The sequence below is a fragment of the Lissotriton vulgaris genome, chromosome 6 (assembly GCF_964263255.1).
Source record: "Lissotriton vulgaris chromosome 6, aLisVul1.2, whole genome shotgun sequence".
In the NCBI taxonomy this organism is placed as follows: domain Eukaryota; kingdom Metazoa; phylum Chordata; class Amphibia; order Caudata; family Salamandridae; genus Lissotriton; species Lissotriton vulgaris.
Window position 1 is genome coordinate 1,487,722,399 of NC_141694.1, and position 17,194 is coordinate 1,487,739,592.

General features: G+C 47.5%; 1 protein-coding gene across 1 annotated transcript in view; it reads right to left on the reverse strand.

Annotated features, from left to right (window-relative positions):
* The window catches only part of LOC147709040 (uncharacterized), a 263,194-nt gene that overhangs the window by 37,460 nt on the left and 208,540 nt on the right, over positions 1–17,194 (reverse strand). The window contains exons 8-9 of the mRNA XM_086927643.1: positions 4,206–4,253; positions 1,855–2,029 (exon numbers count right to left, since the gene is read on the reverse strand). Of these exons, the coding sequence (XP_086783769.1) occupies positions 1,855–2,029; positions 4,206–4,253 (223 nt within the window). The remainder of the gene's footprint in view (positions 1–1,854; positions 2,030–4,205; positions 4,254–17,194) is intronic.

Here is a 17,194-nt window from a genome sequence, read left to right on the forward strand (position 1 = left end):
GAATCCAAGTGAATCTTTTCAACGCTGTGTGCAGGGGTGTTGTGCACCGGGAGACTTTTGTCAGGATTTACCTTGTTATCGTGTGCACCAGAATCCAAGTGAGTCTCGTCGGTGCTGTGTGCGGGTGCGTTGTGCACCGGAGAGACTTTCGTGAGGATTTACCGTGTTATTGTGTGCTTCGGAGTAAAGTGAGTCTCAGCGACGCTGTGCGCTTGACCTTCGTGCATCCTGAAACCTGTGTGTGGAGTGCCCAGTGATCGTGCACCCGGAATGAAAGAAGACTCAGCAACGCTGTGTGCTCGTGCTTTGTGGCAGCCTGAGATCTTCGTAAGTGAAGCGGCCAGGACTGGCAGTCCCGGAGGAGCCGAGTTGACGGCCCGAGCTGCCGTTACCATTTCACAAAGCTGCATTGGATGCCCAGCCGCTGGACGAGGAGAGAAGAGTGGGTTCACGTTCCCCAGGTAACGTGTGTCGACTCCTGGGGCGGGGCGCGGCCTCGGAAGGAGACACTCTTGGCCTCTGTCTTGTGTTGGCAGCGCAAGCCTCTGTTTCGGCTCGTGTTACGGCCCGTATTGCCAAGGGAGTGGCGGTACAGGGGCCCGAGTGCTAATGCTAAGCTGCACTTTGGGATTACATCGTACTGTGATTGGGGGCAACTCTGAGAGGCTGACTGCAGGTCAGAGGAGAGGTGGAGAGACCACCAGAGGCCTGCTGATCGAGGCCTGAGTGTACTACGTAGTATTCGATTTCTGTAGAACGGAGTACCTGACGGACGTAAGACACATTGCATCATTTCTGTATAACGAACTACCTGATTATCGTATGACGCATTGCCTTGTTTCTTTATAACAAACTACCTTATTAGAGTACTGCGCATTGCATTATTCCAGCATAACGAATTACCTGATTAGTGTATACGCATTGCCTTATTTTTGCAGAACGGCATATCTGGTGGTTGTATCGTGCATTGCATTATTTCACCTTGCAAAGTGCCAGATTGGTGCGTTACGCACTGCATTCTTTTCATAGCAGAGTATCTAATTGCTACATTACGCATTACAGTATTTTTACATTGGAAAAGTGCCTGATTCTAGCATTACAAACTGTATAACATGATATTAGGAGTACAGGAGAATGTTTAGAAGTGCTCATTGATATCTCCAGAACTTACAAGGGCTGGCTGGCCGAACAACCGGCCAGGAGACATATTACACAACCTCATATGTTGGTTTTATATTGTGTGGTCTTATCATGTATCTTTTTACATAAAGTTTATACTTGTTTTATAAAACTGGTGTGGAGTCTACTTGTGGTGTCATCATTGGATTATTGTGAGCGGGGTTGCGAATACTTTACACATTTGTCTTGAAGATAAGCCTGGCTGCTCGTGCCAAGCTACCGAGAGAGTGAGATATTTAAGAAGGTGACCTTCCTTGCCCTGACGTTGGAACGCGGTTCCCTACTTGGCCTAAGGTACCTACCTCAACTAACTAGGGATTCCGGGTCTAATAAGTGGCTTGTTGACATTGAATGTGTATGTAAGAACAAGAAAACATCAATTTCAGGTTTTAGAGTTTAGATTTATCAATCACGTTCTGGACTCTTGACGCTGATTTGAGAATTTACATGGTTGACAAAGTTAGGGTTAAATAAAATAATTTTACCCAATCAAAGATCTTCAAATTTTAACAAAATGATAGATGTGGTAGTAGTTAAACCACATGCACCTGGAACTAATCACTATGCCCAAACAATGAAGTAACAAATCTGTAGTGGAATAGTGGGTGGTAAAATGCATCTGTCTGGTAATGTATTTTTTGTAAGTACACTAAAACTATAAAAGAATGTACTTACCTGTCCCAAAAGAATAGGTGCTTTGCTGAGAGACCTGGTGAGAAATGACCAGCATTTCTGTATTTGGTGGAACAGCATATGTATTCGAAGGAAGACAGGGGCAAAGGGTTGCTTTTGCCAAGTCCTGCTCAAAAGTGTGTATTCTGTCTAGAAGCAAATTGTTCTCTTCTCTCATCTGCAAAGACAAATCCATAATAAACATGAGAGAAGGCATACTTAATGCATGTGTTATTAAAATAAGTATCAGACAAAAGCTTGGAATACAGTTTTCTTTACACAATACAGATAGTGTGCAATATTGCTTTAAATGTAGATGCAGGTTTGTATTTGAGATATTATCTATTTAATTATATGACAAAGAGATATGACTTGGGTTATCACAGATGTTTTCTAACTGAGTGGGATGGGTCCTTTGGCATGAAATATCTATTTGGTCAGAGCTGCACATGATTGGTCACAATATTGAGGGGACTTTAATAGCAGCCATTTTGTGAGTTATTAAATGGTTTCTCAGACAGGAAGGGAGACTTTGGGGAGTTTAAGAGAGAAGATTAGACTGGAGTCCCTTCCTGGAGGAGTTCTAGTCCAGGCCACTCTCACCATTCTGGAAGGAAGACAGGCAGCAAGCTTACACCAGAAATGGTACCCTTACTGTACAAAGCATCTAAAAGAAGCTTTGCGTTTAGGTACTTAAACCATAAGGTTGGTAGGGTTGAGCTCCTGGCAGAATTAAAAATTTCAGTGCTCATATCAAAATCACATCTGATTGACAGAGCTGACTGCAGCAAGACGCAAGAAGCAAAAAAGAACATGCTATGCATTAAAATAAGTAAGATAATAATAATAACATGATTTCTAAACCAGTTGAGATAGTTTCACAAGTGTGGTAAGGGTTTTCTCGGGTGAATATGGTTTGAATCAGACTGAATTGAAAGAAGGGTTGGCAGAAAATATACTCAGCTCTCTCAAGGAAGTCACCTGCTTAATATAGTTACACTGACTGCTTATTCAGAAAGTATTACGGATTTAAAAAAAACAAATCAAGAGTTGTATCAAACCCTTTTTTCAAATTTGGAAAGAGTAGGATGGATGATCAAACTAGTTATGTTGGAAAAGCACCTTAGCGCAGTCTGCGAATTACGTATAGGGCTATCAGATCCATTATAAGCAATATATATGGATATAGTAAAAAAATGTTGAAGAAATCTCCTTCTTGTGTTCAATTTATACAAAGCTGTAGCACCATTTGCATAATTATGGCAAATGAAAAATAGTTTGTGTAAATATTTTGGACACTTGTGTGTTGCATTGCTTATACGGTGTGAGGTGTTTGTTATTCAAAATAGTTTATATTGTTTATTAAATATTATAAGGTTTTTTTTCCTTGCAAGTAAATACATGGAAGAACTGAAATGACAAAATTATTTGAAAAATACATTGCAGATTTGTAGCAGGTGATACCAGGGCATGGGTTGTACAGGATCCCACAATGTGTAGACCTTCACACATCAGTGAGGACCAAATTACCTCGTCTGTTAACTGCAGAGAGCCACATATGTTCATATGGGTGTGAAGAGATCATCATTTATATGTGCTCTGGTCAGAGAGATAGCTTTAAGGGATGATCACAAGGAAGTTAAACCAATTCCTTCCCTGAACTTGTTCCCAGTGGACCGATCATAACCATGCTGAGATATTATCAAATTTTCATAATCTCAGAATGAGGCCCATCTCTGCGATTTGGGTTTGTTCAAACTAATTGATCAGCTGATTGACATTTCAAGAATAGAGAACACTCCCATAGTCAATCACCTGGGCTTTCATGTTCTTGGGAGTCAGCGGAGGGATTTTCTTTACTTGAAGGTGCACCAAGAAAACATTTGGGACACTGACTTTTATGGATGCCAATATCCACCAAGATCCCTACATTTTCAACCGAGTCTCTAATGCCAGTATTGGGGTTATACATGGGAGCTACAGGTAGAATTAGTCCATTCCAATCCAATCTCTGGAGAGCTGCATATTTTAATGTTCATTTAACCCTCATTTAGTAGAGGCCTGCTTTGGATCATCCATGTCAGCGTCTAGTATTGTCCTGTTAACATAGATTCAAAGCAGTAGTAGAGCACTCCACTGAGTACATGTGATGTAATCAGTAAAGTCAAACATGGTAAGTTATGATTGCATAGCAGCGTACTATATGTGTTTCAAAGAATTGACACATCCAACCTTAATGTGCTCTCACAGAATGTTTTCTATATTTGTGGAATATTACAGGAGGAAGTTGAGAGAGGGCATTAAGACTATGATGTCTGATATTAAACATGTCTTAAAGAGGAAATGTACTGTACCTTTTCTGTGTACGCTTTCAGGTCTTCTATTTCGGCTAGACAGGCATCCTGTGACATAAGTAAAAATATAAAGTAAGAATTTATCAGAGAACTACATGTGTATCCCTAATTTCAGATTATCGATGAAAGTGAAAGGAATGGATCAGATTCATGAAATCTGCTGTTGTGAATAAGTATACAACCTACAGCAATGGACCCAAGAAGAGGGAAAGGAACGAAATGATAGGAAAAACATGGAAGAAAAGATAAAAAGAACCAGCTATGAAGAGGTTTCACAGCAGTGTAAAAAAGGTGCTGAACAAAACTAAAGCATTTGCATAGCTGCAAAGCGAAATTACCTAGTACCAAAGCTAAGTGAAGATTGTAAAAGTCATTTCTTAATTATTAACAGAGTATAGTAAGCTACTAAATCACATAGGCTACTCAACTCATAAGTAAAGCAAGAGTTATTGACGTTCTAGGGTAGGCAGTAACTCCTCCCAAAACGAATTAATCCAGTGATACATGGAGGACCACTTCAATTTTTTTGTGCTATTACTTAGCACATGGGTTCATTCAGTGGTTACTGGAGGATTATTGTTTGCTGCCAATGTTGGGCTTCAGGATGAAGCTAATATTAACATGGGGGTCTCTTTTCTTTAAGGCGCAGGAGGTACAAAGAAGCTTGTGACGCAAAGTCCACAGAGGGAGGCCTTCTATATAACCCCCATCCATGTGATCGATAAGCCAAAAGGATGTGCTTAATTATTATAGATACCTCTAACAAAGTTAATATTCATTCATAAATAACAAGTCACACAAGACTTCAGGTTCCCAAGTGTGCAATAATGTAGGGTTACCAATATTAAATATTATGACAGCAGGTCCCACAGGCAAAAACCTGAACAGATACAAAAAGAAAACATCTGTACATCTTCAGGCAGATAAAGTGCTGCATTTGTGGAACAATTCTATTTATTACGGTCTGCATCTCTTTGACACAGCTTTCTGCCTACAACCAGAGGCCGGCAGCGATATCAAGTTGTGAAGAATGATACACAGCTCTGAGCCTATAACCCGGAGGCTGGCAGCAATCAAAGGACCTAGTGAACTTTTAAGGAGGAGAGTCAAGAAAGAGGAAAGAGAAAAAGAAACTAATAGAAGGAAAAATCCCATTCAACCACCCCACCTCCCATTCCTCTGCACCATTATACCCATTGTTCCACACCCAGCAGAAAGATTCTTTTTGAGGGTCAGGATCAGCGCCCAGCCCTATGATAGGGTCTAAGTGTCCTCACTGTATCTCTGGGGAGGAATTGCAATATCTGCAGGTATTTCGGGGAGGTCACCTTTCGGAACTCTACTGATAAGATCCAAATAAAAGTGGCCCACTGCTCTGGATATGCAGCCACCCTATTCAGTGACATAAGCTTAATTGCCAAAGTAACCCATAATTTGTGCAGCAACGCAATGTGGTCCGGGACTTCCTCTGTCCCCCAGCATGCAAGGAGTACTTGCTAGTGCATTTACCTGCCCCAAACCGACTGCTAGAGGAAGGTCAGGGATTTGGGTAACCCTAAAATCATGCGGGGAAAATGGGTATAGTCTTGTCAAATGCTAGATCAATGTCATCAAAGACCAGGTCTCAGAGCCTGGCCTATTTAGGACAATGCCACAAGAGGTGAAGGAGGGATCCCGTTTGGCCACAATCCTGCCAGCATTTTTCAGACCGCCTCTTATTGCATCTACTTATGCATGCAGGTATAAGGTACCAGTAGGAGGCAATTTTATAGGAAGGCTCCATACCGGACATGTTGTGGCTGTGTGATGCACCTTATAGAAAATTTCACTCCATTCTTTGATGGAGAGGGGGCACCCTTATTCATGTTCCCATCGTATTTGGCCCTTGAGCTTGGGAGCAGAGCCCCCATCAGAGAGTAGAACATAGAGTTCAGAAATAAGGTGCTTATCTTCATCTTTACACACTAGCCGTTTCTCAAAGTGGGTGAGGGCATGGGAGGACTCAGACTCATAGCTTAGGTAGGTCACCCAGTGTCTCAGCTGCTCTTATTGGAAAACATCTGACAATGTGAGCGAGTAGTTCTGTTGCAGCTGGTGGAAAGGGATAATACCCAAGGGATCAAAAAGCAAGCCTACGTGCTTGCAGCCCCATTCACACCAGCGATTGAAGTCCTCAGAACTGATCCCCAGGGGGGGAATTAGGATTATCAATAATCAGCGTCATTGGTGAGGGAAACGTCATCAGTCCATGCTTAAGAGAAACAGCGTCCCATATTTTCAGGGCTGTGTCAGTCACCAGAGAGGAATACAACCCCCAGGCTCTATGCTTATGAGGCAACTATTTTTTTTTTAAATTATATTTTTATTGCAGAGTTATAAACCACAGGATAAAATTAAACAGCCAGTACACTTGTGGGCTCCCCCCGTCCAATGACAGTTCACAGTTGTACACAGCCATTCAGCCCGCATCCCGGAGGCCGGGCGGCATATCACATCGCTCGAAAGGAACACAGCACAGTGTACGTCCCATTGGGACCCTGGCGGAAGGTCGTTTTGCGTATCTGCTTTTACCCCCCCACCCGCAACAACGTTCCCGTCAGCCATCTCCCTGGAAATCAATGTAATCGCCCCTGCTGGGGCCTGCTCTAGGCTATACGGGCCTTCGTACCAGGCCGTTCCACCCAATCAGTCTATCCACCACTCGATACCCCCTGTCCCAGTAGTTCCAAGGCCTCAACCCGCAACCCTCCAATGGCTTCCGGCCCTCCCCGAACCCCCCTACAACTAACCCCCCCAAAGCCCCCCCCCGGCAACTGCTAAGGTGTGCGCTTCGCTCTATTGAACTGGATGGGTCCACTACAGTGCGTAGTTCCATACTCCTGTGTTCGCCCCGCGGTGTCCAGCGGCTTAGTTCTCGCCGTCTTCATCCTCAACCAAAGCATCACGCAAAGCCTGTACCACTAACTCCCATGCACGCGCCGCATCCAGTACCTTCTCATTCCCCAACTTTACTGCTTGCTTCATCCGGAGCACACTCTCGCAGTCAGACCACCGCAGCAACTCATTCTTCCATCTACGCAGTGAGGGACCTCCCCTGGACTTCCAGTGCCACGATATTTCCCTTTGTGCCAATATCAGACCCAGATCTATGAATTTACTTGTCACCTTGGTGCGCTTAGTATGCGGGAACCAGAGCAATAGGCACGCCGCCATGTCGAATTCTACCTCCCTGTCAGTCACTTCATTCAGGAGTTCCCCTACCTCCGCCCAATAGGTTCCCAGTTGTGGACACCCCCAAAACAAGTGGTCCATGTCCGCCCCTAGGGACGAACACCGGGGGCAACAGGCATCCGGCACCCGAAAGTACCGCTGTAGTTTCTCTGGAGTTAAGTAGGCCCTATGGAGCACATAGAAATGGACCTGCTGATAGCGGGCGTTCCTGGTGCCCTTCCACGTGCGTCGCAGGATATGGCCCCATGCCGTATCCGGTATGGGCCGACCAACGCTCACCTCCCATTTAGCTTTGAGCCCATGGAGTGGTTCCAGCCCTTCGGTCAGCATCCTATTATGGAGGCACGTCACAGCTTTGAATGTACCGGCCGCCATCACCACATATTGGCACGCCATAGTCGTCGTGGGTTCCAGGAGCCCCTCTTTCCAGTGCTTTTGTATGGCAGCCACCACTGCCGCGTGTAGGAGGAAGCCCCCCTCAGGCAGTCCGAACTGGTCCCGGAGCACGTCGAACGGCGCCAACGCCCCCTCTATGTACAAGTCACCCACCACCTGCAACCCCGCCTCCTCCCAATCCAACAACGGGGACCAATCTCCTCCGTGCGGCAAAGCCGTCAACATCCCGATCGGAATCTCCGGGGCATAAGGCCGCGATGCCCTCGCTCTCCGAAGGCTCCTTTGCCAGCACAGCCGGAGCGTCCGCTCCTCCATGGTGAGGGCCCGTAACTCGAGCCGTTGCTGCATGATGATGTATGACAGCACGTGGCATTGTATCCCCCGATCCCGGTCTTCCTCCGGCTCCCGGAACACCCTGGCTACGTTCTGCGTAAGGACCTGCAACTGCGCCGCTAGATAATACAGCTCAAGGTCGGGCACGGCCATGCCCCCTTCCAGCTTGGGGCGAAGTAGCGTGCTCAAGGCTATTCTGCGACGGCCATGCCCCCATAGAAAGCCAGTAATCATTGACCGCAGTTCCCTAAACACCCCCTGGGGAATCCAGACAGGTAGCGTTCGGAAATAATAGAGGAAGCGGGGGAGCGCCACCATTTTCAACAGTGCTATCCTGCCCAGGACTGTCAGCGGGAGGGTCGACCAGAAAGACAAGCTACCCCGCAGTGACCGGACACAACGGCCAATGTTACCCTCCAAAAGGTCAGCGGCCGAGTGGTAAATGCGGACACCCAAGTAGGTGATGCAAGAGGGTTCCCATGCCACACCCAAGTCGCTGCTAGGGGCTGGCGATCCCGCTCTCAGCGGAAACACGCAGGTCTTCGCCCAATTGACCTTAAGGCCCGACAGCCGGCCGAACTCGGACAACAGATCCATCGCTCCAACCAGTGCCCCCGAGGTGTCAGCTAGGTACAGGAGCAGGTCATCCGCATAGAGCGATATATGATGCCATTGCCCATCACTCACTATTCCCGCGTATCGGTCGCCCGACCTCGCATGGACCGCCAAGGGTTCCATCGCCAGGGCAAACAACAGAGGGGAGAGAGAGCATCCCTGTCGTGTTCCCCTGCACACCGGATACGCTGCAGAGACCAGGCCGCCCAATCGAACTCTCGCCGTCGCCGAGTTATACAAGACCCTCGTCCATCTTCGAAACCCGTCGCCCATGCCAAACCTCTCCAGCACTCCATCCAAGAAAGGCCATTCCAAGCTATCGAAGGCCTTCTCGATATCCACGGACAGAACGCCGGCGCTCCCTCCCCATCCAAGATGGCGTCCATTATTCCCACCAGGCGGCGGATATTCATCGCCGTGCTCCTCGTGGGTATAAACCCGGCCTGATCCCTGTGCACCAGGCCCGTCATGAGCGGGGCCAGTCTAGTGGCTAGGATGCGACTCAGGATCTTATAGTCCACCGTCAGCATGGACAGCGGGCGATAAGACCTCACGTCCGCGGCATCCCGGCCAGGCTTGAGGAGCGGTACTATCAAGGCCTCCCGCATGGAGCCAGGCAAGGCCCCCTTCTCGAAGGCTTCCGTATACACCACCAGCAGCCTGGGCGCCAGAGCGTCCACATAGTGCTGATAGAACTCGATTGGCAATCCGTCCACCCCGGGCGTCTTGTTACGGGCCATATGTTTGATAGCCACTCGAATTTCCGTAAGCGTGATTGGGCTACCCAGGTCCTTCGCGTCTTCCTCGTCCAGGACCGGAAGCGGCCTCTCCCCCAGGTACTCCACGATGTCCTGAACCCCCACTCCCAACTGACTCCGGTACAAGTCCTCATAATAACCCCTGAAGCGGTCCAATACAGCTGCCTGGGAGTACACCATCTCTCCCTGCGCATTAGTAATGCTGAGGATCGGGCAGCCCCTAAGTTCCGGGTTAGCTAGTCTGGCCAAGAGGGTACCCACCTTGTCCCTTTCTGCGTGTGCCCTGATGATGTACTGCCTATAGTCATAACATCTCAAACGTTCCGTCTCCGCAGCTACCACTTCCTTCGCCTCCAATAACTGGGCCTGTAAACCTGGCCTGGTCGGCCTGCGGCGCTCCAAGTCCCTCAAAGTTTCCTCCGCTTTCATTAGATCATTCAGCACAGTCGTTCGAGCATTCGAGAACCTGCCCAAGCACACCCCTCTCACCACCACTTTCATTGCATCCCATTCAGTAGACCTACTCGTCGCCGTTCCTTCATTCACACCGAAATAACTATCAATGCCTTGCCGGACCGCATCGTCGAACACAGAATCCTCTAGCGTCTCCGGCCGAAGCCGCCATGTTGGTATTACTGAGCGCTCCCTCTGCCACTGAATATGCACCAATAGGGGGTTATGATCGGATATAGTCCTAGCAAGGTACTCCGCATGGGTAATCAATGGGGCTAGGGAGCTCCCGCAAAGCACCGAATCGATCCTGACATGTAGATCATGGAGAGCGGAATAAAAGGAGTAATCCCTGGTTCCCCTGTGCCTCTCCCTCCAGACATCCAGCAACCCCCACCGTTCTTGCCAGTCCTTCCTGTGCGCGGCCAGCCTGCGCACAGGAGAGTCTACTAGGGGGGGATGGGACCTATCCAGAGCCACATCCGTAATCGAGTTGAAGTCCCCCCCTAGCACTATCGGACCCGCCAGGAAAGAGGCCAAGGACCCCGAAAGGCTATCAAAGTATCGGCCTTGGTCAGTGTTCGGTGCATAAACACAACAGAAAACCACATCCCGTCCATATAATCTCCCCTCCACCGCTACAAACCTGCCATCCGGATCCACTACCTGATTCAGCACTTGAAAGGGTATCCCCGCCCTCACCCAGATCAAGACCCCCCTGGCGTACGCTGAGTAAGTGGTGCCAAAAACCTGGCCCCACCATCTTTTCTGCAAGGCAGCGCACTCTTTTTTAGTGAGATGAGTCTCCTGGAGCATAGCTATCTGAACCCCCCTGCGTACCAGGTATGCATGTACTTTGTGACGTTTCACCATAGTCCGCAGCCCCCGGACATTCCACGTTAGGCATTTCAAATTAGGTAATGTCCCCATTCCAGTCCCGTACAGTCCGAATCAAAGAACAACGGTCCATGACCCCCCCAATGCAGTTGCCCCCCCCCAAACAGCCCCAAAACTGAAACATTCCCCAAACCCCACACCCCAGGACAGAGCACACGAACCCAATGGCCGCCCCCATCCAAACCTTGACCCAACTTCTCGCACACTTACCCTGTGGTCTCCACCACAGTCGACCTTAAGGGCCTAGGGGGGGTGAGTCGCCGCCGACCCCAGCTAGCGGAGCCCGCGTCCCGCCCTTCATCCCCTCCGAGACACACAGCTCCCCCACCCGGCAACCCGCCCCCCAGCAACAGGATATCACCCTACCATGAAGTCCCGATCTAGTCCCAAGTCTATCTCAGCCGCAGAAAATATCATCCGAAGTCTGTGGGGTCACTTTCGGCCCCTTCTGGCTCTCCGCCTCCGAAAGTTCCTCTCCTGTTCTGCTGCCTTCCCCTCCCGAGTCCGTTTCGGCCCGTTCACTGTTCTGTTGCGACCCTGTAATGGCCGCCGTCGCTGCGAGTGCATCCCTCTTCTCCGCCGCCATTTGAGCCTCCCGTTTCTCACGCTGGCGCCTGTTGCGGGACCTGATGCGTTGTGATTGCTGCACCCGGGGCTGCTTGGGCTGGTCTCGCCGACTTTGGTGCGTCCTGTCCGTCCCCGCCCTGTACAACTCAAGCCATTGCCAGACTTCGTCCGGAGTCTGGAAAAAGTGTGTGGTGCCATCCATGATAATCCGCAGCTTGGCCGGGTAGAGCAAGGAGTACTGGATGCCTTCCTCCCTGAGCTCCTTCTTCACAGCAAGGAACGATGCCCTGTCCTTCTGGACCGCCTGCGTATAATCCGGAAAGATCGTTACCTTGCTGTTTTCCACCTCATAAGGGCCAGACATCCTGGCCCGCTGGATGAGGAGATCTCGGTCCTTGTAGTGGAGGAGCCGCACCACCATCGGTCGGGGGGGGGGGCGGCCAAGCCACGGCGGGCGAGCGGGCACCCGGTGAGCTCGCTCCAGAGTGAAAAATGGAGTAAGCCCCTCCGGCGCCACCACAGTGCGGAACCAGTTCTCCATGTAGGCCACCGCATCTTCCCCCTCAATCCGTTCCGGCAGGCCTACGACCCGCACGTTGTTCCGCCTATTGCGGCCTTCGGCATCCTCCGCCCTCCGCTCTAGAGTGTCCAGTCGGGCCAAAATGTCCGTGATCCTGTGCTCCGCGGTCACCACCGATGGCTTTAGGTCCAGCAACAGTTGGTCATGATCCTTGACCCGATCCGCCAGCTTCGCGTGATCCGCGCGTAGCAGCCCCAGGCCCGTGGCCACTTGGGCAATGTCATTGTGCAACGCCTCCTTAGTGGAGGTGATCGCCTCAAGGATGGCATCCAAGCGCCGGTTCAGCCGCTGTTCCTGGTCAAGCTCCGGGGAGGGACTCTCACTCAGCCGGGTCGATGTCGCCGAGTCCCCCTCGCGGCTCCCGGGCATCGGCCCTCCGATCGCCGCCATGTTAGGGCACTGCGTCACAAGGCCGGTCACCCGTTCTGCCGGCACGCCTGTGGGTCCGTACCGGCCTCCAGGCACCGGGCAGTGCTATGTCCCGGCCGACGGTCTCAGGAGCAATGGCCAGGCAGACGAGCTCCGTCCCGTCACCCCCCTTGGGCCTGTGTGGGGGAGGATGAGTCTTAGGGCGGTGGCCGTCGAGAGCCCCTGATCTTCTGGGTGAATCGGGCAGCGCCCCCCGGTCCCAGGGCGTCGCGCCGCCAATCCTAGTGCGTCGGGCAGCCGGGTGCAGGGTCCCTCGCTACTTGGCGACAGCCGGACTCAGGGCTGGGGTTCGGAACCGTCCGACCTCCTCGCCGCCATTTTCTTCACACCCCGGGCTACACCTCGGCCGCCTCTTTCCTCGATCTCCTCGGGGCCAGCAGTCCCCCAGCGACTCTCCGATTACGTCCAGCTGTCCCCTTACACTTCAGAGGGCAGGAACGTCGTCTCCGGGTCGCCTAGGGTCCAGAAAAACAGGAGAATTAGCGGGATTCCGCGCGGAGCTGCGAGCTCACGCCGCCAACCCGATCGGCGTCCAAGCCACGCCCCCTTATGAGGCAACTAGACCTCACACCATATATTGGCCCCAGCAATCGTCTGGTCCATAAAGGACCAGTGCTTCTCAGAGAGCAGGCGATTCCACTCCACGATGAAGCACAGTTGTGAAGCCTGGAAATACTGTAGGAGCAGTGGGAGCCCTAGGCTTCCATCTGCTTTTGGACGAGTAATTTGTTGTTGGTGGATCCGCGGTTTCTTGCCATTCCTGATAAACCGGTTGATAGCAATTTGCAGATTACATAAGCAAGAGGGCGATGGGGTCAATGGTACGGCCTGGAATATAAAAAGAATACGCAGGAGTACCGTCATTTTAACTACCGCAATGCGCCCGGTCCTGGGCTACCCCAGCCGGCTCCACGAAGAAAGTGTCTTATTGGTCCGATCAAGAAGGGGGCCATAGTTAGCTGCCACCATCTTTGACAACGTAGGAGCTTGCTGAATGCCCAGATACGGTATGGTCTCCTCTGCCCACTCAAATGGAAACTGTTCATGCAATGCAGTTACTTGCGGCGAGGCGACAGAGGTTCAGAATCTGGGATTTTGGGAGATTAACTTGGAAACCTGACACCTCACCAAATGCCTGATCTCCTTAAGGATAAAACATGTTCTTGTCTCTTGGCCTTGCAATTCCTTCAACAGCTGGCATTTTGAGCCTTCTGAAGTTTTAAACTCACCCTTGTGAGGGTCACAATTTTAGAGCTTGCAGATGAGTAGGTTGCAAAGTAATAGTAGTTCGGTAAAGTGTGTATCAGTGTGATTTAGGGGCATATTACCTGGTTACGTCGCTCCTAATGGATCCTGCCAGCACTCGGCACTACCCAAAGTAAAAGGTACGCTTTCACTTCCCCAAACTGACTCAGCCACTAGCATAATGAATGAATCAATCATGTAATTAAAAAACATCCTTAAAATCTTTCTAGGCTTCTCTGTTCGGCCACGCTATTCATTTAAACGGACCTCCAAAAGACCCCCTCTGAAATTCTACATTGAGCAGCCTTGGTATGTAGCGCACACCGTCATTATAGCTACTTCATGGTAATAAGGAGCCCACACACTAGACTAAGCAAAACATTGCTTTTGTATCCTACAGATACAAGAAACATACAGCCCTGATGACAGACCAGTGACTCCAGTCTGGTCTAGAAACGCGTCGGCAGTGTTGTTTGGGAGATACAAAGTATCATTGTTGTACAAAAGCTAGGACCGGCTGGTCCAGCATTAAAATATATACAAGTCATTTAATTACTTATATTCTATCCTCCCAACCCCTAGTTTCTCTCATTCAGTATTTGCAATTTTTTTGTTGTTTGTGATAAAAATGTTTGTATTATTTTTTCAATAATTGTTTTATTTAATGTCTGATGTGAGAATACTTTCTAATGTGTGACATAATGGTTTCTAAATGTGTAAATAGTCTTTGCCTTTAATGTTTGTTAAAGTTTGTTTAGCCTTGTAAATATTTGCAATCAATGTCTTTTTCTGTCAGCTATTCTTTGAAAATATAAAAAATACAAAATGATTGACACAAAATAATGGTGTCCAGGGAAGCGACAATAAATTGGTTTCTTACCCTGTATCAAAAAAACGTATTGAGTCACTGTGGTTTGGGTACTTTGTGTTGTTCACTATTGATATTAGGTCTAGCCCTCACCACATTAAGGACCTAACCCCTTTTGTTCCCAATTGATAGAGCGGGTGCATACCCGCGAGGGTTTCTGGACTGAACATAGTACTTTGATTAAAATACATTCATTTGACTGGAGGGACTTTTAGTCTCTCCAAAATATGGCAGAAAAAGAGACTCTGTCTTTCACTGAGACACATATTCAAAATCTGATAGCTTCATCTCCTTTTTCCTCGGTAGCTTTGAGCACTAGCGTAAAAGAGCAGAACGAATCAGACAAGTTGATTCGACTACGCAAAAAACACGTGAAAACAGAGCTACACGGTTACTTTCTCTTGAGGCACCTCAAGGGTGGAACTATCCCTTGGGGACTTCAGGTGAAAAACGTACCCGTCATCTTTACAGAAGACGCGGAGTATAAAAAAGGTTTTAGCTACATTAATACCAAATGCAGCCGGGACCTTATGGTCCATACCATTGAAACGGCACAACGTTTATGTAATAAGGAAGCACAGGAAATAGAGGAATTGACCAAGTCCTTTGAGACCAGCCAGGTGGTCACCGATGCAAAGTCCCTTCTGGACAAAATAGAAAAAGATATTCAAATCTTTAAGGACAATACCATAACTGACAAAAACAACAGATACGAGCGCGACGGCAAGGCGTTTAAAATAGAACAAGTTTATCCATTCCTACGTGAGGACTACTACTCACAATCAGATTCTCGTCAGGCCTTATCAACATACCAGGGCAGATCTAGAAACCGATTCAGTACTTTCTGAAGCACATCTTCTTCAGATTCAACGGGGTCTCACAATAGAAACCAAAAGAAGGGAGTGTCTTTTTTAGACAAAGTTATAAACAGGGGAAACCCAATAAACCCTTGTAGGCTTGGGCAGTGTATGATTTTAGTCACAGTGTGCTACAAGGGACTTGTTTGAGGATACTTAGTTTGGTTGGTGAGTTGTACAGAAGTAACACACTCAATGGTGTCTCAGCGATCACACTCTTATTTTGCAATAATCAATGAATTGATGGAAGGGAAGGAGAACACAAAGAGCAAATGATTATTTTTGACCAAAGTTTTTACTGCAAAACAAATTATTGGGGAGACATATACAAGCAAATCAATTCGAGCAAAAAGTCATGAACTAAGGTAGACAGTGTTTTCACTATAGTTCATAACTAGTAACATCAACTCCTCGTGAATAAAATAAACAACCTAGATTAATTAATAAAGAATGGTTGTAAAGTGGTGTCAAAACAACATTTAAGGAGATGATGGAGTGTCGACGTTTCGGTCTAGGGTGCTCTCATCAGATAGACCATCATCAGGACGATATTTTTCAAAGCTGAAAGAACTCCCTATATAGAACAAATAAAATTATATTAAAAACAAAAAACATGACTACAAGTGAGAATATACATATATACGCTCTATGTGTCACACAAATATCTCTGATTTTAAGCAGTTACCCCTTCCTGGTAACGCCTGGAAATCCAATTTTAAATTGGAATTAGTCAATATGACTCAATAAATTCGGCGTCTCATTTTGCCTAACATAAATTTATCATAAAAAGCTAAAATACATTGCTGATCTCATAATCTACTTAACAGAGACACCCTCATGTGCTCTGTCTCGTATTTCATGATGCTATAGCATTGTAGAAACAGTCAGTTATCAAGAAATAAAACATCAAAAAATTCATTGCTTTAAGTCACATTTCCACAAAACTTCATAAATCAGGATTAAAGCATTTGTCTCGATACCTTGTTACTTTTTTATAATCAATCAATTGGCAATTATTTTTTATAAAAAACAATGGATGAAGTCTATCATATATCGGCAAAGAACTGGAAAGATTAGAATCATGGACATGGCCTCAGTAAGTTTTCAACCGTGAGGTTCATTTCACAAGAGCATAGCTTCTAACAGTTACCAGTTTTAAAGTGCATTTCAGAAGAGTTGACTAATCTAAGTTAGGTACATTTAATTCAATACATTATTAACTCCAAGTTCCCACATTTATATAAATACATTGCTCCATCTTCATACTTGTTCAACAGACAAAAAAAGAAACTTAATATAGTCAATTTGTCACCTGGAATCACAAAAAATGAAAAGACAACGTGGGGTACAATTTTTACCACAAATAAAATCTGAAAAAAGGGGGGTGAAAAGACCCGTTAGTTTGAGGTTCATGGACAGATCTGGGGTCATATTGTTTATTTGAATCCAAAATTTAAATGCCTACTTTTATTATATGAACAGTCCGACCACATTTGTTGGTCAAATATCAACTTCCCTAAGGGTCAAGTTGAAAACAGATCGCTCTGTGAAGAATTAATGAGTTTTTTTAATTACTGATTTAAAAAAACAAAATGAAAATAGATGCTGCTAAAATGCCCACTGGCATGTTAGGTGGACAAACTCACGCTTTTTGAAAACCCATTATTGAAAAGACGGCTTAGACCTAACCTAGGGTGATGTTATAATGTTACTGATCCGCACACCGGGACAGACATAACAAAATTGGCCAGTTAAGTTCTATT